This window comes from Equus asinus, chromosome 28 (assembly GCF_041296235.1).
Source record: "Equus asinus isolate D_3611 breed Donkey chromosome 28, EquAss-T2T_v2, whole genome shotgun sequence".
Lineage (NCBI taxonomy): Eukaryota > Metazoa > Chordata > Mammalia > Perissodactyla > Equidae > Equus > Equus asinus.
In genome coordinates this window covers 31,829,099-31,851,556 of record NC_091817.1, presented here as the reverse complement: position 1 = coordinate 31,851,556, position 22,458 = coordinate 31,829,099, and the positions used below count along the sequence as shown (strand labels likewise).

Here is a 22,458-nt window from a genome sequence, read left to right as displayed (position 1 = left end):
AGTCCTGGGTTGCTAGGAGCCCCCGACCCATCCTGATGTCTTTGCTTCAGGCCTACAAACCTTCATGGGCTTGATGATGCCCGCGTTGTGTATGGGGTCCGTCTCGATGGTGAAGGTGTCCTTGTATTCGCCCTGCACGATGCTGTACTTGGTCATCCGGTTCTGGGGCTCGTCTGGGTCCTCAACAAACAGAGAGCCCAAGGAGCTGCCCACACGGATGTCTTCAGGCACGGCAAATACGTACTTGGCTGATGCAGAAGGGGCGCCCCAAAGGGCACTCGGTTAATGATTGACAAGGCAATTGTCCCTCATACTATCCTAACACATTTTGATATAGGAAATGAGCACAATAAAATAATAATAATAATAATAATAATACCCCTGGGATTTTGGGTCCCAAGGCAAAGAGGTTCTGCTCTGTCTATCCTTCCATCCCTCCATCCCTCCATCTGTCCAACAAGTAGTTATTGAGCCCCTACTGCATGCCAGGCACTTTGCCAGGGACCCATCAATTGACAGCAGAGATAAGTCCTGACTTCAGGGAGGTCGTGTCATGCACAACAAGGCCACTGCAGGAAAACTGGCCTGTCCTTGGTGTGGCTGAGCCTCTGAATTACACCTTCCGCATTGGAGGGTGCAAGTGGCGAGCCATCTGACGTTCCTCCCCAGCCCCATCCAGGGAATGTAAAAGCTCTCGTCAGGTATATTTTTGTGGCAGAGGGGGGAGAATCCGTCTGTGGGTGGGGTCAGGACCCAGCCCCGGCTCTGGAGATGGAGCTTTGCCATGCCCCTGCTCACCAGCTCATGGGGGTTTTCTAGATGGGGCCTGGATTTCCCCGAGCCCGTGGGATCCGGGGTAAACTGCTGCTGTTTGGGTAGTGGGAGTCTGGGCATAGTGGGGGCACACAGCAGGGGCGTGGTTTCCCTCCAGGCTGTGAGGGGACTGTGGCAAGGGGTAGCTGGACAGTCTTGGGAATGTGTGCAGCGATGGGGACCAGGGCTCTCCCTGCACCAAAAAGACTTCCCTGGGCCTTAGGCCTACCCCAAGGTGAGGGGAGAAGCAGAGCGTCTTCTGGGCTGCCTCCTGCGAGCCCCCAGGCCACCAAGTCCAGAGTAACCCAACCCTCGCCCTCCCCAGGGCCCTGGGGGAGGCGCTCACTCTGGGTGAAGATGGGGAAGTTGTCATTGATGTCCTGCAGAATGACCTGCACCGTGGCCGTGCCTGAGTCCCCCCGGAGGCCCTGGACATCTTGTGCTTCCACCACGATCTTGATGCTGGGCGTTCTCTCTCGGTCCAAGTTTTTGTTCGTCGTAACAATGAGTCCTGCAAAAAGTGTCCCAGCAGGAACCATGTTACCTGGGTGGCTTTTAGAAAATCCTGATGCCCGGGCCCTCCCTGGAGAGCACCTGACTTCAGAGCTCCCCAGGTGATTCCACTGAGCAGCCAGGGCTGAGAACCCCTGGTCAACACCCCCCTACCTCCATGCCCTGCACTGCTAGGCCAAAGCTGCCCAAGCTGTTTGGTTCAGTATTGGTCCTAGCTGCCTGAAGCATTGTGTTTGGAAAGAGCACAAGGCCACTGCTAGGCTCAGAGTGCTGTGATGGATTAGTGATGCCTGCCCCGGAGTGTCATGGGTTGTGATGGTGTCTGTGCTGTGTATCTGCCATCCCTCTGAAAGACAGTGTGTCCTAGGCCTGAGCAACTGAATTTCTGTCTTCCTCCCAAGACTCAGTCTTTACAGTTTTTGAAGCTGCATCGAGTAGATGACTATTATGGGCTATGCGCCCTCCATACATGATCTAATTCAGAAGTCACGGCTGCCATGCAAGAAGAACATAAGTGCTCCCATTTTTGGGAAGAGGGAGCTAAGGCTCACAGAGGTTAGCTCACTTGCCTGAGGTCTCTAGAAAGGTGAGAGGCAGAGCTGGGTTTAGAAACCAGATCTGTCTGAATCCAGACCCAGAGCTGCTAACCTGCCTTTTCTTCTGCCTCGAGTGTCACTGCTTGGGTCCCGATTTTGTTCCTGGACTTGAGTCCATTCTTGGGCACCCGTCTGCTTCCTCTGCCCTCACCAGCCGCCTTGTTTTAACGTGTGATCCTGACCACCTCTGTAGGGCAGTGTGGTTCAGTAGTAGGCGACGCCTGTCCGACCGGACTTCCCTCAGTGCCTGCACCTGGAATATCTGCCTCCACCCCCCTCTCAAGCCAGGGCATGCCCAGGAGGGCGAGTCGCACAGACCAGAACCATCGATGGAGAAATATTCTTTTCCCTCCAGGACTCTGTACACGACAGAGGCATGGTCTGCCACAGTGGGGTCATCTGCATCCACTGCTGTCACACGGAGGACTGAGGTCCCTGCAGAGAGAGAATCCAGAGGTTGCTGCCTTGTAACTGCCGGCCGCTCACCCCATTCCCAGAGGAGGGCAAATGGGGCTTAGGTCCTGAGGGAGAAAATGCTGCTTTTTGTCCTGAGGAGTTTGCACGGGGCAGAGAGCTGGCAATGACAGAGGCCCAGCTTGGTCAGCCTTGAAGGGGCAAAGAGAACAGGTGGTTTTCATTTATGGGGAAATGAGGGAGAGGGCGGATGGTTGGGGTCATGAGGAGAAACAGAGGAGAGCAAGGGGCTGCCTCTTCCCTCTTCTGGAAGGAGGGGGACAAGAGACTGGGAAGGTGCTCCTAAAGGGTGCGTGTCGTATCTCTTTTTCCCTTGAACTCCAGGATCCCCATACTTAACAGGAAGGTTTGATCCCAGGGTTGTGGCCAGAGACCCTGGACTGAGGGGGTGAGGAAGGGAACCCTTTTCTGGCACCTCCTAGAGGCTGGGGATAGAACTAAGGAAAGAGTAGTAACTTCTGGAGGCCTGGGGTCCAGGCTGGTGATACACTTTGGGCTCTCGTCCTCCCCTTCCACTCCTGCATGGACCCTAGAGATGAGTCTTCCTGCCTTGGTGGCAGAGTTGGCATTCTTCTTATGCAAAGGCTATACTCTTGGCATGCCAGTCCTGAGAGTCAGAGCAGTGAGTGGGGTTTGCTCCAAAGAGTAACAAGACACATGTGTGTCTATTGGTTAGGGCTCAGTCCATGATCAGTATCAGGACTCAGTCTATGATTAGGGTTAGGGTTCAGCCTGTGATCAGGATCAGGGCTCAGTCTGTGATGAGGATCAAAGCTCCATCTATGACTAGGGTCAGGGCTCAGTCTGTGATGAGGATCAAAGCTCCATCTATGACTAGGGTCAGGGCTCAGTCTATGATCAGGATCAGGGCTCAGGCTGGGGCCAGGTCAGAACTTAGTCTTTAGAGACCAGAGGTTCTTTCAAGTCATATAAAGTGGTAATGTGGGCGTTACAATCACTGCCCTCAACTCACTGAATTCTGACCCCAGGCAGTGAACTTGCAGGCGGGACAAGTGCCTCCAGACTGGGGATGAGACAGGGAGAAGGGGCAGCAACAGACTGGGCACGTACCCAGACCCGACATCTCAGGCACGGATGCGTTGAACAACTGGTGTGTGAACACAGGCCAGTTGTCATTCACGTCATGAACTTTGATGGTGAAGCTGGAAGGAGCCTCCAGGTCCTTGTGGGTGTCCTTGTCCACCACGAGGGCAACAAGTTGGTACTCAGAGATCTTTTCCCTGTCCAGCCTCTCAAAGGCATACACATCCCCTGTTTCTGCATTGACCCGGAAGACTTTGCCAGCGGACTCTCCTTTGAGCAGGTACTTGGCGTTCTTGCGGTTCACACTTGATTTGATCTAGGAAAGAAGAGGTGCTGTGAGCTGGGAATGGGCAGTGGTGGCTGTGTGTGTGCACATGTGAGTGTGTGCAAGTGGATGTGTATAGGTATATCTGTAAGTATGCACATGTGTACGCACTTGTGTACATATATGTGCACACATCCATATTTGTGCATGCATGTGTGTGGTGCCAGCCAGGGATCCAGATGTGATGCTGTGATTTTTATCAAAATCTCTGACTGGTCATTAGTGAGTTGTTCTCAGCCAGGTCACTGCAAATATCACATTAATGTGACTTGCCCAGCATACTGCCCTGGTTTGTCTAGAACAGTGCCTGGAACATAGTCTGTGCTTAGAAGACACTTTTTTGTGTGTGTATGTGAGGAGGATTGGCCTTGAGCTAACATCTATGCCCATATTTCTCTATTTTATATGTGGGACGCCACCAAAGCATGGCTTGATGAGTGGTGTGTATATCTGCGCCCAGGATCCGAATCTGCGAACATTGAGCCGCCAAGGCAGGGCGTGCAAGCTTATCCAGTACACCACTGGGCTGGCCCCTAGAAAACATTTTCTGAGTGAAAGAGCATGCGTGATGCCATTGGGAGGCAAGGGCTATTTCACCCCTTGGAAGTCACTGAACTTGTCTGAGTTGTGGTGACCTCGTCTGTGAAATGGAGATAACACTGCTGATGTTGGCTTGCTCTGACGAGCAGAACAGCACTTTTGAAAGTGAGTTCCAGGAAACACTGGTCTCCTTTGCTGTTCCACACAAAAATGTAGTCCCAGGGCGCTGGAGCTGGCTGGCACGGGCTTGGGCTTTGAGAGCCAACTTACATTTTCAGGACTGTTTGTGAGCTGCTTGTTCAACACGGCCATTATTAAAAATTCAATGATATAAACTTACAATGAAATGAATCATGTTCAAAACAGGGGTAACATACTCAAAATTCATTGCCTCCTAATTATTTGACTACATTTTACTGTGTTCTTGAGGTTATTTATGCCTATTGCATTGAATGATGAAAATGCTAAATAATGCTGTAATACACATCTTTTCCCAACTCAGCCTTCAGTGACGTCAAGTTGATAGCTTGAAACAGACATGGTGAGAATATTTACACCAGGGGAATGAGCAAATTCTACAGATCAAGACCTTTTCCCCTGGAGAGCCAGTTGTCATTTATCAGCACACCACTGGTCCCGGCCACTTTAGTTTTGGAATGGTACCTAAAATATTCTCTTCTTGGAGACTTACAGTGTACAGTCCTGCAGAAAAGACATCCGATGAGCTTTGTTTAACTCAGGATTTCCCCTACTTACTAGACCACTGGAACTTTTTTCTTTGTAACGTATGCTATTCATGTCCCAAGGAGCAAGATTTTGAAAATAATGTGTGTAAAGCAATTTGCACAGGCTTTCCATAAATGCCAGTTATTACTCATGCTAGATCCATATGTTAAGAGATATTAACAGGTTAGAATTGCTGAACATTTCATTTATAGAATCTTAGAGACTATCAGGAACATAAGAGAATCGTATTTCACTTATGTAAAATGGTACTCTCATAGACGGTTAGAATGTTCAAAAAATATAGTTTGGGCCAGCCCTGGTGGCCTAGTGGTTAAGTTCGGTGGGCTTCGCTTCGGCAGCCTGGGTTTGGTTCCCAGGTGCAGACCTACACCACTCGTCTGTCAGCATCCATGCTGTGTCGGTGGCCCACATACAAAATAGAGGAAGATTGGCAACAGATGTTACAGGGAAAATCTTCCTCAGGAAAAACAAAAAAGTTTAATTCAATTAAAAACATATAACTAGGATGCTTACAAGGTGGCAGGCCCCACGCTGGGAGCACAGAGAGAGTCCAGACCCTGTGCTTGCTCTCAAGGCCTGAGCTTGAAGCCACAGAGGCTGAGATTCTGAGAAAGGGCAGCATTTAAGGGTCAGATGGAACAAGAGTCTTGAGTGAAGGTGTCAAGAAGGATACATCAGAAAGGCTGGAGGAGAACCTAGAGAGAGTGGGGTCTCAAGACAGAAGAGGGAGAGTCAAGAAGGGTATGGTGAAACCCCACGAGGTCCAGAAAGTGTCCCCAGCTTTAGCGGCAGAGCAGTCATCAGAGCCTTTGGTGGGAGCAGCATCAAGGGGTGTTGGGGTGAGAAGTCAGATGACAGGGTGTAGAGAAGAGTCCAAAAGGCAAGGGAGTGGAGACAGGGAGTGAGGACCCTCCCCCTTGGGTGGGCAGGGAGGGGAGAGGCGGGGCCGCAGCTGGAGGTGGTAAAGCATCCTGGAGCAGGGCTGCGGTGTGGCTCAAGAGGAGGTCCCAAGGCCCAGTGGCTGGGACAAGTGATGAACAGCTGGACAAGAGGCAAGAAGCGATGCACCAGCTCTGTAACTTGTGGCCTGGGGGGACGGCGGGGGCTCAAGGAGGAGGGACAGTCCGGGGCCCTGTTGCTCAGGGTTAGGATGAGGTGGTGGTTCCAGACTGGTCCTGGGTGGGCGTGTTCAGACCCACGTGGGCAGGGGAGGGAGGGGAGTGAGTCAGCTTCCATCTAGTCTATTGCGATTCTGTATAAGATTTCATTTGACTCACCCTTAACCAACTTTGATAATATTTTCTCAATATCTTCAAATAAAGTGTTCCAAAAAAAAAAACCCAAAACATTTCATTTAAGTTTCTGTTTTCCTTCCCTCCAACTTTTCTTAAATAGACTTTATATTTTAGAACAGTTTTGGATTTATAGAAAAATTGGGAAGATAGTACAGAGAATTCCCACATATCCTGCTCCCAGGTCCTCCTATTATTAGCATCATGTTATAACTAATGCATTATGCAGGTTTCCTTAGTTTTTATCTGATGTCCTTTTTCTGTTCTCCCATCCCATCCAGGATCCCACATGACATCTAGTTGTCGTGTTTCTTTAAGCTCCTCGTGGCTGTGACAGTTTCTCAGACTTTCACTGTTTTTGATGATTTTGACAGTTTCGAGGAGTACTGGTCAGGTGTTTTGTAGGGTGCCCCTCTACTGGAATGTGTCTGACATTTTTCTCATGATTAGACTAAGGTATGGGTTTCTGGGAGCCCTCTTTTTTAAAATTATCACCATATTTAGACATGATGTTTTAATGCCGAAAGCCGTACTGACCCACATTTGTGGATTCGGAAGGCGGCTCAGGGCTGGCTCGCATTGTCCCACCAGATCTGTACACAAAGGCTCTGGGCTCTGGTCTCGATAAACAAGGGACTTCCTTCCCTCAGAGTATGTCTTTGGGACCCAGGGGCTGATCCTCGGAGCCGTGTCCTTGCTTCTCACAGCATCCTTGTTTCTTCCCGGGGGGGGGGGGGACTACATGTGGCTGTTCTGTTCCCTGCCCTCCACCAGGTGCCAAGTGGACCCTGATGGTAGATGACGGCATGGCTGACGCTCTTCCTGCTGCTCGAAGGCCAGTGGGCGAGCCCCCCCCAAGTTTGAGGGCGGCACGTGATGCAGGTGGCGCCCACTTTCTGCTGCCTCTCCCTGACTCACCCTGCAGGTTTTCCTTAGGGATGACCGTTCTCTTCAGAGGCTGATTCATGGCGCGGTCATCCCGTTGGGAAGGATGTAAGTGGGCTGACGACATTTTCCTCTATGACACAGAGTTCACATTTGCCTTGGGGGTCAGGACTCGCTTCACCTAGGGCTCTGCCCTGGGCTCCCTGTATGACCCTGGGCAAGCGTCTTCCCCTCTGAGTGGCCATACGGAAGGATTTAAATTTCCCAGCCATTTTGGGAGCCAGAGGAGCCCGTGGGCACAGTCAGCTGACTGTAGGTGGGGCCGTGAGTGGACTTTCCCAGCTGGCCCCACCCCAGCTGACGTGACATTTCTGGTGCTGAGGCCAGACTGAACCCTCCCCTATCAAAGGTTCCTCTGCAGCCTGTTTCTCTGTGACCACAGGGCTCCCCCATCACCACCATCTGTAAGATTCTTTGGTATCTGCTGCTCTTCTAGACAAGGGTGGGCAAGCTCTTTCTGTAAAGGGCCAGATAGTAAACATTTTTGACTTTTTGGGTCATATGTTCTGCGTCACAACTACTCAAGTCTGCCATTAGAGCATGAAAGCAACCATGACGATTTGTAAGTGAATGGCTATGGCTCTGTTTCAATAAAACTTTATTTACAAAACCAGGTGGTGGGCGGGTTCTGCCAGTCTCTATTTCAGACCACAAGTTCCACGAGGGTGGGGCCGTGTCTTTGCCTGCTGCTTTCTTCCCAGAACCCAGCCACATGCTTGACACCATACTTCCCTCTCACCAGCACATGGATCTATTCTTTCTTGTAGCCCACCATGTTTAGGTTCCAAGAAACTGACATGGTGAGATTTTAAAACACTTGAGAGAAATTTTTCTTCTCACTGAAAACTCTCAAAATACTTAGTCCATCTACCTGCCGTTGTGTGTGAAATCCCACCACTAGAGCCGTTCCTTTGAATTAGAATGGAAGGTTTTGACATCAACAACAGTTTGACACCGTAAGACCGATCAGTAGTCTCTCAGATCAGTTCCAAGCTTTAGGAAGCTGCCTGGGGATGGATGAGTTTTAAAGGGGGAGGAAGTGAGGGCTGGAGCCTTGGGCACTGCCCTGGAGGGCAGGCTTGGCTTAGGCACCTTGTAATGGGGGTCCTAAAATCTAGGGTGTTGTGTGGGGTGACAGGGAACCAGGGAGGGATAGTCTGAGAGCAAGGGGTTTTTGAGGAGATTCCAAGGCCTAGACAGGGGTTTGCAAACCATGGCCTGGATGATTAACTTTGTCACCAGCACAATTTTGTAGAAGGCTGCTCAGGTCTTCTGGGCCTCTCAGATGGGAAAATTTAATGATAGCCTTGGCTGGTTCTGCTCGAAGCCCTGAAACCCCAGGCCAGGCTGGCCTCTTCAGCCTGTGCCTGGGGTAGCTATTCCAGCAGCAATGTTTAGTCCACAGACCAAGGTCTGGGAGAAAATGAACCATAGCCCTCACCATCACCACATTACTGCCACCACCATCACCTACGTGGTCACCACCACCACCACCACCTTTGTTTTCACCGTTGCCATCATCACCACCGTCACCACCACCACCACCACATATACCACCTCCACCATCTCTACCACCATTACCATCGCCCTCACGACCATCATCCCCACCCCTAAAACCACCACAGTATCCATCAGCATGTTACCACCACCACCATCACTGTGGGCCCCCTGCTGCAGAGGCCTCTCCTGCCCTGGGGTCTGAGCCTTACCTTGCCCACATAATGAGGCAGCGAGCTGTTTTTCTCTTCATCGATGTGCATCTGATTCCAGATCCAGTCTCTCTTCTGGCGCCGGTGGGTGGGCAGCATGCCGGGAGTGTCCAGTTGGGCAGAGTTAACACCTGCTGCAGCTGCCACCAGCAGGCCTGGGCAGGTACCCACGGCGGCGAGCAGCATCATGAGCATCTGCATCTTCCTGGGAGGCACCGACCTGGGGAAAGACAGGAGGCACCATCAAGGCATGGTGGTCACTGCCCTGGGGTGTGAGCAGCTCCCAGGGACAACTGGACTCTCCTTGTGTGTTCACGCCTTCATCCTTCACTCTCTGCTGATACTGCAGAGCCAACTCAGTTCCTGCCCCAGAGAGCTCCCAGTCTGGGAGGGGAAGACACACACAGAGACAACGCCTACTTAAGTGTCACATGGGCTAGTGTGGCAGCCAGCACAGGCAATAGGGGAGCCCAGAGGAGGGCCGTTGGGAAGGATTCCTGGAGGAGAGGGCTGCTGATGCTGATGGTAGCTCCCAAAGCCCTGTGCACTGGACACCCAGGTTGCCCTCATTGTACACCTGAGGAAACTGAGGCACAGGGAGGTTAAAGTTCACATTGGAGCAAGTGGTGGGGCTGAGAATGGAGCCCGGGTGTCAGAGCTAAGATTCACTGAGCACGTATTATTTGCCTGACACTATTCCAAGCACGTTATATGTTATCTCATTGAATCCTCCCAGGAACCCTCGAGGTGGGTGTAGTTGTAACCCTCCTTTTACAGATGAGCTGAGGAACAGAGAGGTTTAGTGACATTTCTGACATCACTCAGACTGTAAGCAGCTGAGGGAGGATTTAAACCGAGTCTGGCTGGCCCCAAAGTTTGTGCTTTTCCCTACTGCTCTCTCTCATCCCAGCAGCTGCGATGGGGTGGCTTTAAAGGCTCTCCTGCACAACACTGCCCCTCTGGCCAGCCCCAGAGCCCCTGCAGCAGCCTTGGCTTTGATGCTGTCTTCAGAAGGCTCTTAGGAAACCCAAATGTCTTGACCCAGAGGGTCAGGCTCTCCCCAGACCTGGAACTCACAGCAGACGATCAGCTTAGGACCTGGCCCAAGACCAGGGCTGGGGCCCGGTGCGGGACTGAGGCCGGGCCCACAGGACTGCCTTAATCTCTAGGGCCCAGTGCAAAATGGAAACGCGGGTCCTTTAGCTCAAAGATTTTTTAGGAATTTCAAGATGGAGAGAGAAGACAGGAAACCAAGCATGCGGGCCTTTAAGCACAGGGCCCTGTGTGATGGCACAGGTTGCACGCCCTTGAAGGCAGCCCTCAGGACGTGGGACCTGCCTGGACCAGGATCTGAGGTTCATCCAGAGATGGGCCCTGGCTTCATCCTGAATTCTCAGAAGAAGGATTCTCCCCACTGCCCCATGGCGGGTGGAGGCTGTGATCTTGGCTATCACAGTGCCCTCTCTGCCTTGACCCCATCATCTACCCTTGCTGGGTCCCTGTGTCACTGACCTGTGGCTCCTGGGATGGTTCAGAGGAAGAAGGTGGTTGGGAGGAAGTGGGAACCAGGGCTTCTGCCTGGAGCGAGGCAAGGACCTATTGGATGCTGGATGGGAGGCCTCCTTCCTGGCTGCCTCCCCACCCAGGGAGAGGCTGGACTCTGCCCGTCACAGGAGGTTCCTAAACTCTAGTAACATTTCTTCTGAGACACTGGTGCCGGGCTGTCTCAACAAGGGCCAAGAATGTCTGTGCCGGGCCAGCCTGGCCTCTGCGTCTGCTGATCTTAGCATCTAAGGCCCCTACCCAGTGGCCCCTGCAGTTGGCCAGGAGGAAGTTGGCTTCCAGGGTTGGGGTGGGGCAGGGTGTTGAGGAGGCCCCAGGACGCATGTGCCGTGTGCCGGGGGGAGGCTCCGGGCCTCAGTTTCTCAGTCATAAATGAGGCGGGGGAACTAGGAGAGACCTGGCGCCCCTCGAGGTAGGATGTGGAAAGGGCGGCCATTGCGGGCAGGAGGAAGCCTGCGAACAAAGGCCTGGGGAGGCCGGGAGCCCTGGCCAGGAAGCTGGTCCTGACTCTGGGGAGGAGGCAGGTGTGACCCCTCCGCAGCCTTGCTGGGCCCGGGCCCGGTGGGTCGTTTCCTTCTTTGCCTAGAAAGGAACTGCAAGTGTTGGTTCTTTCTTCCTCCCTCAAGTGAGAAGTGATTCAAAAATGAAAAAGGAAAACAAACAGAAGTGAAACTGAGGCCTGAGAGAGAGAGTTCTCAGGCCTCCAGACAGGACAGAGGGAGAGCCCAGGCACTCAGCTGATGGGTATTGAGCGCCTACTGTATACCATGGAGCCGGATGCGGCCTGCCCTCAGGGAGTGCACGCTGGAGTGGAAACACCAGGGAAATTAGTAAATGAGGAAGAACATAAGCTAGTGATCAGGGAATTGCAATGGGGGATGCAACAGAGAGTGAGGGGGCAGCTGGCCGAGACTTCAAGGCCAGGACAGGCCTCTCGGAGAGACGACACTTAAGCCAACATCTGAGTGTCAGCCCCGAGAATGCCAAGGGAAGGAAGGGAATTCCAGGCAGAAGGACCAGCCAGTGCAAAGGCCCTGAGGTGGAAAATGGTTAGTGTGTTTGAAGAACCAAAAGAAGGTGAGTCAGACAGAAAGGAGCAACCGGGGGTGGGGCACAAGAAGAGGTGATCAGGTCAGTGTGGCAGGCTGGGTGATGGCCCCCAAAGATGCCCTCGTCCTGGAACCTGTGGATACGTTCTAATGGTGGCCCAGACCAGGTTTTGGAGGGGAGGGCCGTGGGCTATGTTTTCGAGGAACAGTTAACGGGACTTGCTGGTGAGGGGATGTGGGGGTGAGAGATGGAAAGGAATCAAGGATGGCTCCCCAGTCTTTGGCCTGAGCAGTTGGGGGCAGCAGGAAGACTAGGGCGAGTGGCGTGTTTGATGGGGAGAAAACCAGAAGATGTGTGTGACCTGGATCAGGTGGCAGTGGCCTATTAAACGTCTCTGTAGCCACGGCCAGCAGCTTCTGGAGACCCGGCCCAGAGTCTGGAGGAGAAAGCAGGGCTGGAGTAGCTTGCACACGGTCGCTGTGTGTTTGATGCTTAAACTGTGACACTAAGGAGAGCAGGTAGCTGGAGAGGAGAAGTGGCCCAGGACAGTCCCCCAGAATCTTCCCTCTTTCTCTGTCTGGTGAACTTGTCCTTCAGAGTTAAGCCCAAAGGTCCTCCTCTGGGGAGCCGACCCTGGTCCCCGCCTCCCAGCCCTGTGCATCCCTGGGCATCCTCCACTATGGCCCAGCTTGGGACCGGTCCCAGGGTTGATACCCATGTCCCACTGCTGGGCTCAAGTCACAGCTTCCTTTCCTTCCTAGAGAATGTCTTTCCATCTTGCAGTGTCTGCATCTTCCCTACTCCCCAAGGCCCAGCCACAAGTCCCAGGGGATCTTCCCTCTTTGGGCTCACACAGTGCAGGGGGACGGTTGTGCTGGCAGGCTCCATGGTTTCCAGAACCTCAGATGCACTGCTCTGTCGTTGCTTGACGGCGCCCGGGCCACTTTACCTCTCTGAGCCTCAGTTACATCATCTGTACAATGGGAACACTGGTGTCTTCCTTTCAGGGTTGTTCTCAAGCCCTAATTAAAAAGTATTTGTTAACATGGCCAAAAAGCTAACAATGATGCCAAACGCGTACGAAGCCTCGCTGACACTCTGGTTCTGCTCCACTGGGGAGTCACTTCACCATTCTTGTTCGTAAACATCCAATCATTTGGTTGGAGGATGCGCTCGTCCCCACCCTGCCAGTCCCACTCCCCCCGCACCTCCCCTGGCCTCTGCTCTGTGTCGGGGGGCTGACCCCTGACCTCTGTTCTGTGTCGTGGGGCTGACCCCTGGCCTCTGGCCCTGATTTCTGGTGCTTGGCCAGCAGGGGCTCCAGCAGGAGCTCTGAGGATGGGAGGTGAGAAGTGGGGTATTTCTTCCCTGCTGCTCTCTACTCTGGTTCGTATTTCTTGCTGTGGCTGCATCTCTCCGTGATGATAGCTCCTACTGGGCCGCCCCTCCATGGTTCTGTCCCTCTCTGGGTTCTGGAAACACCCTGCCCTCCCCTTTGTCCCTGGGGTGGTGACAGCTTCCCACTGTTGCTGGTGTCTGCTGCATACCTCGACATCCCCTTTGTACCCTCACCCAAGCGCAGAGCTCTGTAAGTATTCTCTTCATAAAGTCTCTGCATTTGAACCCCTGGGGTAACTTCTGTTTGCTGGTGGGACCACGTCTGATACAGCGAACAGGTGCACGGCTTCCTCTCTGCTGGGGCCTGCTTGGATGGGCTAGTGGTCCCAGGGCTGACAGCAGCCATCAGCCAAAGGAACGAATAACCACACTGGACTGAAATAAAGCAGAGGCCACATCACAGGCCACAGCCACATGGCTCACAGGGGACACTGACCCCTCGGTGGGCTTTGAATGGCCCCGAATGCGAAGTGTTCTCTGAATGTGCAGAAAAGCCCCTTGGATTCTATTCCCTGTCCAGCAGCAGCCCTGCTGTGAGCCCTGGAGAGAGATCCCTTGGCATACATGGGGCATCGTCAAGCTCCCGCCTTCTGACTGGACTGGCGCTGGCTCCCACTTGCGCCCGTATCACCAGTGTGTCACTTGCTGGGGTCAGGGGAGAGGTCTGTGTGCTCAGCTCCTTCTCAGTGAGCAGTTACTGGAGAGGTGGGACCTTGGAGATGGGGGCCTTTGGGAGATAAGGATCACATAATCCTGTCTTCACCCCTGTGTGGGACCCTTGAGTGCCCTCCCCGGACAGCCCTTTCTTGCCTGGGACGGTGGAGGGGGGCTGAGATTCCTGAGTCCCTCATCAGCGGCACACGTTATCTCATTTAAAGCTTGCATCCTTCTACGTAGTTGTCAATAATCCCATTTTGCAGCTGAGGCTCAGAGAGGTGGAGTAAGTCATCCTGGGTCACACAGCGGTAGGGGGAGGAGCCAAACCAGGATTTCTAGTTAGGCTGCCTTTCACCCCAAATAGTGCTTTTCCCATCACGCCACCCTCTCTCTACCTCTGTGGTGACATTCACGTGTAATAATAATAACCAACTGTTCTCCATGCTTAGCTTTCATAGATACCATCTCCTTCAGTTTTCACACTATCCCCAGGACGTGGGGGTTACCATCCCCATTTCACGGAGGGAGAAACTGAGGCTCAGAGACAAACAACTCGTAAGTGGTAGATCTGGAACTCTCACCCACGTCTACCTTGTTCTAAATCCTGGGCTCCTTCTATACCCATCTCAGAGGGGCCAGAGGGACTCTTCCAACTGAAAAGCCACATTTATTTGTGTCTTTTGCCTTTTGCATTAGAAATCTGGCCACCAAAATGGGGGCCAAGGGGAAGGGTTTCTTCCAATAATTATTTCTTCTCCTGCAGCTGATGGAGAGGACGTTGGCGGGCTGTACCCGCAGCTGGAAACAGAATTTCCCTTGGCTGCACCTCTGGAGGTGGGCCCCTCCCCCCGGCCCTCCGCACAAAGTGTGTGGTCAGAGCCACGGCTGGGTTCAGACTATTTTAGCCCTTTGCCTTCCTACAAACAGGAGTCACAGCTCTTGGTTTCTCTCACCAAGTTTTGGGAGAGATGAGGCCGCTGCTCGGTGGATCTGGGGCACGACAGACGGCAGAGGGGCTGAGGGTTTTAGAAAGGGTTTTGTGCCCAGAAGATCCCAGCGAAGCAGCCCTGGGAACTTGCCCCACAACAGCCATGGGAGGATAGGGAACTCGCCAGGCAGCTCTGATGTGCGTGCCGGGCACCCAGAGGCCAGGTGCCAGCCTGAGTCCCTGTGATCCGGGATCTCTGAGGATGCCCCATCCTTGCAGCTGTATTAGGCTTTTGGGGGCAGCTCCAAATGGACTCTTGGATGAGGGCGGGACTTCTGGGGTCAGTCTGGGAAGGTCCAGGGGGACCAAAATGAGAGGAGAGAGTATGTGGCCCAAAGCCCCTGGTGAACGGGCAGGGAGCCCAGGAGAAGGGGGAGGAGGCTCAGAGACCCCAGGGAGCGCTGGGCTCCACCAGGCCAGGATGGGAGCTCAGGGCCTCGCAGAGCTCCTGGGTCCAGGGCTGTGTCCACACTGGTTGGGACCACTGAGGTCAGAACCTAGATGCCTGGGCCAGGCCTGAGGACTGAGGGGTGGCTCCGAAGGCCCAGCCAATGGTGGGGCCTATGCCTCTGACTGCTGCTCTCCAGTTGCCCGTCTGGGTCTCAAGGTGCTTGGGGAGCCTCCAGGAGGAGCCCCCGCTTGAAGGACACTAAGCCCCGCCACGCTGGGTCACAGCCTCCTGGTCTTGCACTTGCCCTTCTCTCTCTTCTGCCTGGATTTAGGTCATTTGGTCACCACTTCTCTGAAGCCCTTTCTAGAGCCCTGGGGTTACATAGTCACTCAACAAACATGTATCCAGCACCTACTATGTGCCAGACACCAAACTACACGTGGGCTGCACCCCCGTGGGAGAGAGGGACACTAACCACTTGATAAAAACCCCACGGTTTCAAATTATGATGCTCACTTTGATGGAGGAGTAGAGGAAGCGGTAACAGGGCCGAGACGGGAGGGCTGAGACAGGAGGGCCCGGATGGGTGTGAGGGTCTCGGGCCAGGCCTGAGTCCGCCTCTCTCTGACCTGCTGTGGAGCATCAGCGAACTCTCTTTGCTCCCTTTCTCTTTGTGGTCCCCTCTGTCACTGGGGTTTGACCTTCAAGGGGCTGCGCTCAGCTCCGTGCTCCTTAAAAGGAGGGGCTGGGGGCACAGAGGGAGCCGAGGGAAGGGAGGGGCTCGAGCTGCTCCGTTTGTGGCTAAGTTGCCCCTGGGAAGCCTGGACCCCGCTGGGAGCGGCTCAGTGGGGCAGCCCGGCAAATCCCCTGGGCTGGTCCTGCCCCCTACCCCTCCCTGGGCAGATCCCTGCTCAAGTCTGAGGTTTCAGGGGCTAAATCTGGGTTTGGGGGGTTATTGAGCAGGCCCAGGGGGCCTTTGGGGGTGGGTAGAGGAGGACTCCAGGTTAGGACACACAACACCGCCAAATGCCCACGCCAGTTCCTGAAGAGTCTCTGCTCCGCGGGTGGCCCCTCTGCTCCTGCCCAGCACCCCGTGTCAGCGGGACGGGCTCTGGCAGCGGAGCCCACCCCAGGCAGAGCCTCAGAGGGCAGACTGGACGCTCTGTCCCAGCCCAGCTTCCCGCAGGCTCTGGACTCCATCCCAGAGGCCCTGGGTCAGGGATTAGGGGCCGGGTGGTGGGAGGAGAGGCCCAGAACATGCAGGAGGTGTGCCTGCTGGGGGTGGGGGCACTGGGACCCCCACTGCCTGTGAGGCCCCGGGCAGCCATGCCCACTGCCTCCACCCCCTCAGCCTCAGTCTAGGACAGGTTGGAGCCAGTGGTCCCCAGACTCCTTCAGGGACCCCCCACTTGTCTGCGTGATCCATGGCATTTACAGCTGGGCCTTGGCAGCCACGAGCACCGGGAGGACGAAGGGTGAGGCCCTGGGAGCCTCGGGGTTGGGGTGTGTTGGGGGTGGGGCTGGGCAGCTCCGAGCTGGCCCCTTGGGGCTTTCTCCTGGTTCGCGGCTCAGTTCAGTCCTGGGACCTGCTCCTGTGAGTCCCAGACCTCATGCTCTCCCCTCGGGGTTCTGCCAACAGCCTCCCTATCTCGACTCCCCCTAGAGCTGACCACACTGTCCCCCTGCTGACCTTCCTCCCTGGCTCCCCACCCTGCAGGACGAAGTCTAGCTCCTGAGCCAGCACGGACAGCCCAGCACGGTGTGTCCCTGCCCCACCCTTCCGGCTCTCCTCAGCCCCATCTCCATGCCCCTTCCAGCGACGAGGAGAACTAGGCGTTTCTGGAACACACAGTGCTCTTCTTCTCTCCAGCAGGCTTTTTGCACAGGCTGTTCCCTCTGCCCAGAATACCCTTCCTTGCTGTGTCCCCTGAGTGAACGCCCTACTTCTTTTCAAGCCCCAGGCCGCCGCCCCCACGAGGCCTTCTGATTGACACCTGCCCCTGGGCCGGCTCTGTCCCTGGCCCGAGCACATGTGACCAGGCAGGTTCTGGGTCTGCCCAGCATCCAGCTCATGAACTCGAGGCCCCTGACTTGAGGTGTCAGGGTCCCCACTGCTGCCTGTCAGCCGGCCACCGTCTCCAGCTCCGGTCTTGTTGCTGCTTCCCTCCTCACTCACAGGATTGAAAACAAATCTGCATATTTGCAGACAACCCCGTGGGGGGTCAGAGCAGGTACAATAGTTGGAATAACTCAGAGAAGCTTGTCCTTGTCCCCAATAGCATCTCTAATGGCCTGTCCCGTTGTCAGACACACCACCATTAGGATTTTGTCCTTTGAGGACAAGATTACCCTTCTTACAGGTCCCCGATGAACACACACCTACCCTGTGCCAGGGGCCTCGGAGGGTAGGGCTGGCAAAATGGAGCGAATGGGCTGTGATTTGAAACAAATGTGTGCTGTGTTGGGGTCTCTGGGCTCTAGGATCATCCAGTCTGTTCCCCTGTCTCTTACTAGGGCAACTCTGAGTTCAAGGAGAGAACACCACCCTGGACTTTTCCAGCCTCCCCTGGGTTTCCTGACTCTGCCAGAGGCTATGAGGCAGGCAGGGGGACAACAGAATGAACCCCACACACCTGCCTGTTTGGACCTGCCCAGCTGCATAGGAGCTGTGTGGCCTTAGGCCTGTCCCTTGCCCTCTCTGAGCCCCAGCTTCCTCATCAATGGTAGCTGCCTTCCTAGTCAGAAGGATTAAGTGAGATCATAGGGGTGAAGCCTGACACACACTAGGTGCTCAGTAAGTATGCGGGTGTCTCGACCCACATCTACTCACCCCTGTCAGCCTGGTGGCTGTGGGCTCGACTAGCCGCCTCACACCTGACCTCATTTCCTGGTTCTGTCCTGGGCCCACCTCCTGCTCTCCTCTCTTCCTTTCCAGAAGGAAATCTCATTCACCGCCTGCCTGGCCTGGCCCCATGGGCCCTGCTTCCTCCTCCTCCTCGTATCTGCACCCGCCAGGATCTGACTGTTACGCTGTGGCCCAAGACAGTCAATCTGGAGGTCCCTGAATGAGGCCCGTTTCCTGCCCTGGAGAGCTGAGAAGACTGAGGCTCAGAGAGCAGAGGGGCTACTCAAGACCTCCCAGCATCCTCTGGGGCTTCTGCTCTTCCTCCAGGAAGCCTTCCATGATTTTTCCACCCAGCATCAGCTTGGATCTGGTGGTCCAAGGATGGGCTTTTCAGCACCTCTCCAGCCAGATGCCAAGCTCCTGAGGGCAAGACTTGTCTCCTAGAACATTCCTTCCCCAGGGTCACTGGGCTCCTGGCTTGTCCTGGTGCCTCTTCTGTGGCTTGAACTGTCAGGTTCAATCCTCCTCTACTTATCCCCTCTCCGATCTTCGCTATGGAGTGTGGTGGGGGCTGTGGGGTCAGAGGGGCTGGCCTCACCCATATCCTGCTTCCACCTCCTACTAACTGTGTGACCTTGGACTGGCTGCTCAGCCTCTCTCAGCCTCTGTGTCCCATCTGTCAAATGGGAATTCTTTGAGTGGCTTCAAGGCTACTGTGGGGGTGCAGAGTGGGGACAGATGTAGCAGGGATGGGTCCACATGGGCAAGGGGCCCAAGATTTTTCCTGAGCTGGTGGCCACTGTGTCCACCTTGTGTCCCCGAGGCAGTGGCAGAGCCGTGAGTCATCCAGCCTTGGGAGAAAATAAGCACAGCCCCCCGGCTTCCTGCCCCCACGTCCGGCCCTTGTTCAGCAGCACAATCGCTCAGGTCGAGGCTGAGGGCGGGCAGCTTAACCTCTTCAAGGCCAGTGGCCGTGTCCCCTGCGCCAAGGGCGCAGTAAGCTGGAATTGTCACGGCTGCCTGGGGCTCAGCAGCTCCTGGGCCCCTTAGAGGTCTGCTGCCCTCCAGGTGGGGCTCAAAGATGGCTGGACTCAGGCTAGACAGGGGACAGCCCCACTGGTCCCCATCGCCTGGAGATGAACCAGAGCTCCAGGCCTGGCCCTCAGGGCCTGCAGCATCCCTCGCCCTCCGGGTGCTCCTTGCTCTGAAAACCCCTCCGGCTGCAGCCTCCCCAAAACCTCCGAGCCGCCCAGGCCTCCTGTCTCCCCTGCAATGCCCTTCTCCCATGTCAGGATCCTAGCTGCCCACCACCCACGGCAGAAAGGTCCATGGTGGGGGCGGGGGAGGCGGGTAGAGAATGAGCATAGTGCTTGTTGCAGAGTAGCTGCCCAGGGTGCTTACTGGAGGAAGAGCTGAGTCAACAGCCCGTCCCTTGCACCCCATCCCTTTCACTAGCTGGGGACTGGCCTCCCTCAGGGCTCAAAACCGTTCTGACATTCACAGCCACAGTCAGCTCTGGGGCAGCAAATAAATTGAGCAGTGATTTCTTGAAGGTTCCCCTACTATGAGCTGTTCCTGGCGCCAGGTGTGTATATTGCTTCTTTCAACTGACTCCTGAAAAGACCGTTTCCTCCATTTCACAGACGAGAAAGCTGAGACGGGGAGAGCTGCGTGGTGCTGGAAGGAGCCGGGGCTGCGGGCGCGAGCTCCAGTTCCAGTCCCCACTCCAGCTCTAACGTCTCCGGAGCTCGGTGGCCTCCATGGAGAGGGGGGAAAGGATGGGCTCACTCATGGGGTTGTTAGTAGGAGAACATAATGAGCCCCGTTCCTTGAGAGGCTTCTGTGCGCATCATCTCCTGTTCCCATGAGGAACCGCAGAAAGAATCGCTGTCTCCACTGTTCAGACAAGCAAACTGAGGTTCAGAGACGTTGGGCAGTTTTCCCAAAGTCACACAGGAAGTGAGTGGTACAGCTGGGATCTGCGCCCAGGACCACTGTCTCCAGGCTGGGCTCTCACCCCGCGCTGCCTGCCTTCAAGATTCTTTGGGGTGATTTCCCTAAAATATGAGGGTCGCCGGGTCCCTTGGGCCCAGCCTTCGGTTATCTGGGTGTTGGGGGGATGGGTGGGCCGCTTTCCTGCCCGCAGCTCCCACAGCTGGGGACCAGCCCCCACAGCATCTGGGGCTGGGCAGGGTGGGGAAGGGATTCCCATAGGCAGGACCTCTAGTGCCTGGAGTTATGCCTCAGCTTGCTACTCCAGAAGTGGGGGCGCTGGCTGGTAGTGAGGGCCCGAGGCTCAGAGCTCCCCTTCCTGGGCTTCTCTCCCAATCCCTGGGGAGGGCCTGATGCCAGGCCTTGGTTGATCCTTTCCTGTGGGGGAAGGGGCACTGAGGGGGGGCTAGGTCTGGGTGTCAGTCCCCTGTGGGTGGTGTGCTGGGTAACTTGGGCAGAATCCTACCTTCTCTGAGCCTGGCACCAGTGGAAGCCTGTGGGCCCTCAAGTCACATCGAGTTGCGGAGTCTAGATGTGGGAGAGCTGAGCCCTCACGCCCTCCCTCAGCCCTGAGAACACCTGTTCGTGACCACGGGTGGCCCTTCCCAGCCCTGCTCTGAGCCAGGAGGAGACCCAGTCTGCCCCAAGGAGTGGCTCTTCCTGGGACCCCAACGACGACCATTCTAAGATGCAGAAGCTGAGGACCCTCTGGTCTTGGGGCGATGGGTCTGGGGTAGCGCGCGGTGCGGGGAGCCCTCACTCACCGTGCCCGTTGGCTGAGAGGTGTCTCCGTTTGTCCGTCTGTCTGTCCGTCTCTCCGGGGCCGAGCACGCTGGGGAGCTCTGCAGAGCTCAGCGGCCAACAACCTCTCGAGGGGAGCCACACCCGGCCTGCAAGGGAGGCCTGGCCGCCGCCCCTTCAGGTTTTCCAGCTGGCCCCGGCCCATTTCCCCCAGGATGGCTTCCTGTTATTGTTCCTTTGTGAAGGCCTGGCTGGCCGCAGACAGGCAGGCCCCGTGGTGGGCGGCCACCTCGGCCCAGCCGGGCTGACCCCATGGAGGCCTAGCCCTGCCCCAGCCTGGGATGCTCAACTGGGACCCCAACCCCGGGCCTCAGCTCTGGGCCTCCGAGCCCAGCACCTGCCTAGGGCCTTAGTTCACCCTCCTTGTAACCCCGAGGGCAGGTGTCTTCACGTCCATTTTATAGCTCGGGACACAGACTCAGCAAGTTTAGGTTGTGTGTCCACCCGGCTGGGGCGTAGCAGCGCCAGAAATCCAGCCTGGGTCAGCCCGGGCTGAGAGCCAGATTCTCCCGGGTGACCCCATGGCACGTGAGGTGGGGGCAGACTTTGCAGGGGATGCTTCAGGGGCCTCAGAGGTGGAGTGGGTGGGAGACAGGTCGCAGACCGCCACTCTTGGCTCTGTGAGCCGGATCCACTTTCCGGTGGGCGTGGGCATGGGTTCCAGCTCTAAGGCACCAGACTGGGTTTGTGGGGGTCGTTGGGTTTAGGAACGGCAGGCAGCGTCAAGTGCCCTGGCTCTGCTTCTGATGTGACTGTGGGCCCATCATGTCCTCCCCCGAGCCTCAGTTTCCTCATCTGTAAAATGGGAATAATTGTAGCCCGAACCCCAAATGGCTGCTGTGATCATCTAGAGTCGAAGAGGGGCGTGGAAGGTGGTGAAGCCGAAGGCCGGATCGGAAGCCGTCAGAACCAAGAAGCTGGGGGGAGGGGCTCAGTTTCCGTTAATTTGAGAGTTAGGAGGAACTTTTACAAATTGCCGACCCCGGGGCCCCACCCAGGGCAGCTGATTTGGAATCTCCCAGGGCAGGCTGGGGGAATCCGTCCTTTGACTAGTTGCCCCTGTTTTTCCGGGGGTGGATGAATGGTCGGGAAGTCCCGATCTTGTTCCATCATGCAGCTGAGCAGAGACCTGAGCGGGAGAGGGCTTGCCCAGGGCGCTCAGGACGTCAGCGGACACTGGAATGGAGATGGGGAGTGCGTGGAAGAATATTTTTTTGGGGGGAGAGAAAAAGATTTCCCTGTTTTGGGCATATTGAGTTTGAGATGGCTCTTAGACACCCAAATGGCGATGTCAGATTGGCAGCTGGAGACAGGCGTGGATACAGCTGGAGACAGGCGTGGGTACAGGTGGAGACAGGTGTGGATACAGCTGGAGACAGGGGTGGAGACAGGTGGAGACAGACGTGGGTACAGGTGGAGACAGGCGTGGGTACAGGTGGAGACAGGTGTGGATACAGGTGGAGACAGGTATGGATACAGGTGGAGACAGGGGTGGAGACAGGTGGAGACAGGTATGGGTACACGTGGAGGTGGGGTAGCTACTGGTGGAGACAGGGGTGGGTACAGGTGGAGACAGGGGTGGGTACTGGTGGAGACAGGAATGGATACAGGTGGAGACAGGGGTGGGTACAGGTGGAGACAGGTGTGGATACAGGTGGAGACAGGGGTGGGTACTGGTGGAGACAGGGGTGGGTACAGGTGGAGACAGGGGTGGGTACTGGTGGAGACAGAGGTGGGTACAGGTGGAGACGGGTGGGTACAGGTGGAGACAGGGG

General features: G+C 55.6%; 1 protein-coding gene across 2 annotated transcripts in view; it reads right to left on the bottom strand.

Annotated features, from left to right (window-relative positions):
- The window catches only part of CDH5 (cadherin 5), a 33,916-nt gene extending 13,112 nt beyond the window's left edge, over positions 1-20,804 (bottom strand). Inside the window, exons 1-6 of one of the 2 annotated variants that reach the window (XM_014854437.3) lie at positions 20,647-20,804; positions 8,999-9,218; positions 3,468-3,756; positions 2,241-2,357; positions 1,160-1,324; positions 61-248 (exon numbers count right to left, since the gene is read on the bottom strand). In XM_014854437.3, coding sequence (XP_014709923.1) covers positions 61-248; positions 1,160-1,324; positions 2,241-2,357; positions 3,468-3,756; positions 8,999-9,199 — 960 coding nt within the window. In that variant the 5' untranslated portion in view covers positions 9,200-9,218; positions 20,647-20,804. Of the gene's footprint in view, positions 1-60; positions 249-1,159; positions 1,325-2,240; positions 2,358-3,467; positions 3,757-8,998; positions 9,219-10,510; positions 10,775-20,646 lie in introns of those variants that run through there. The other variant, XM_070500288.1, reaches the window with a different exon arrangement.
- Positions 20,805-22,458: the final 1,654 nt, after the last annotated feature.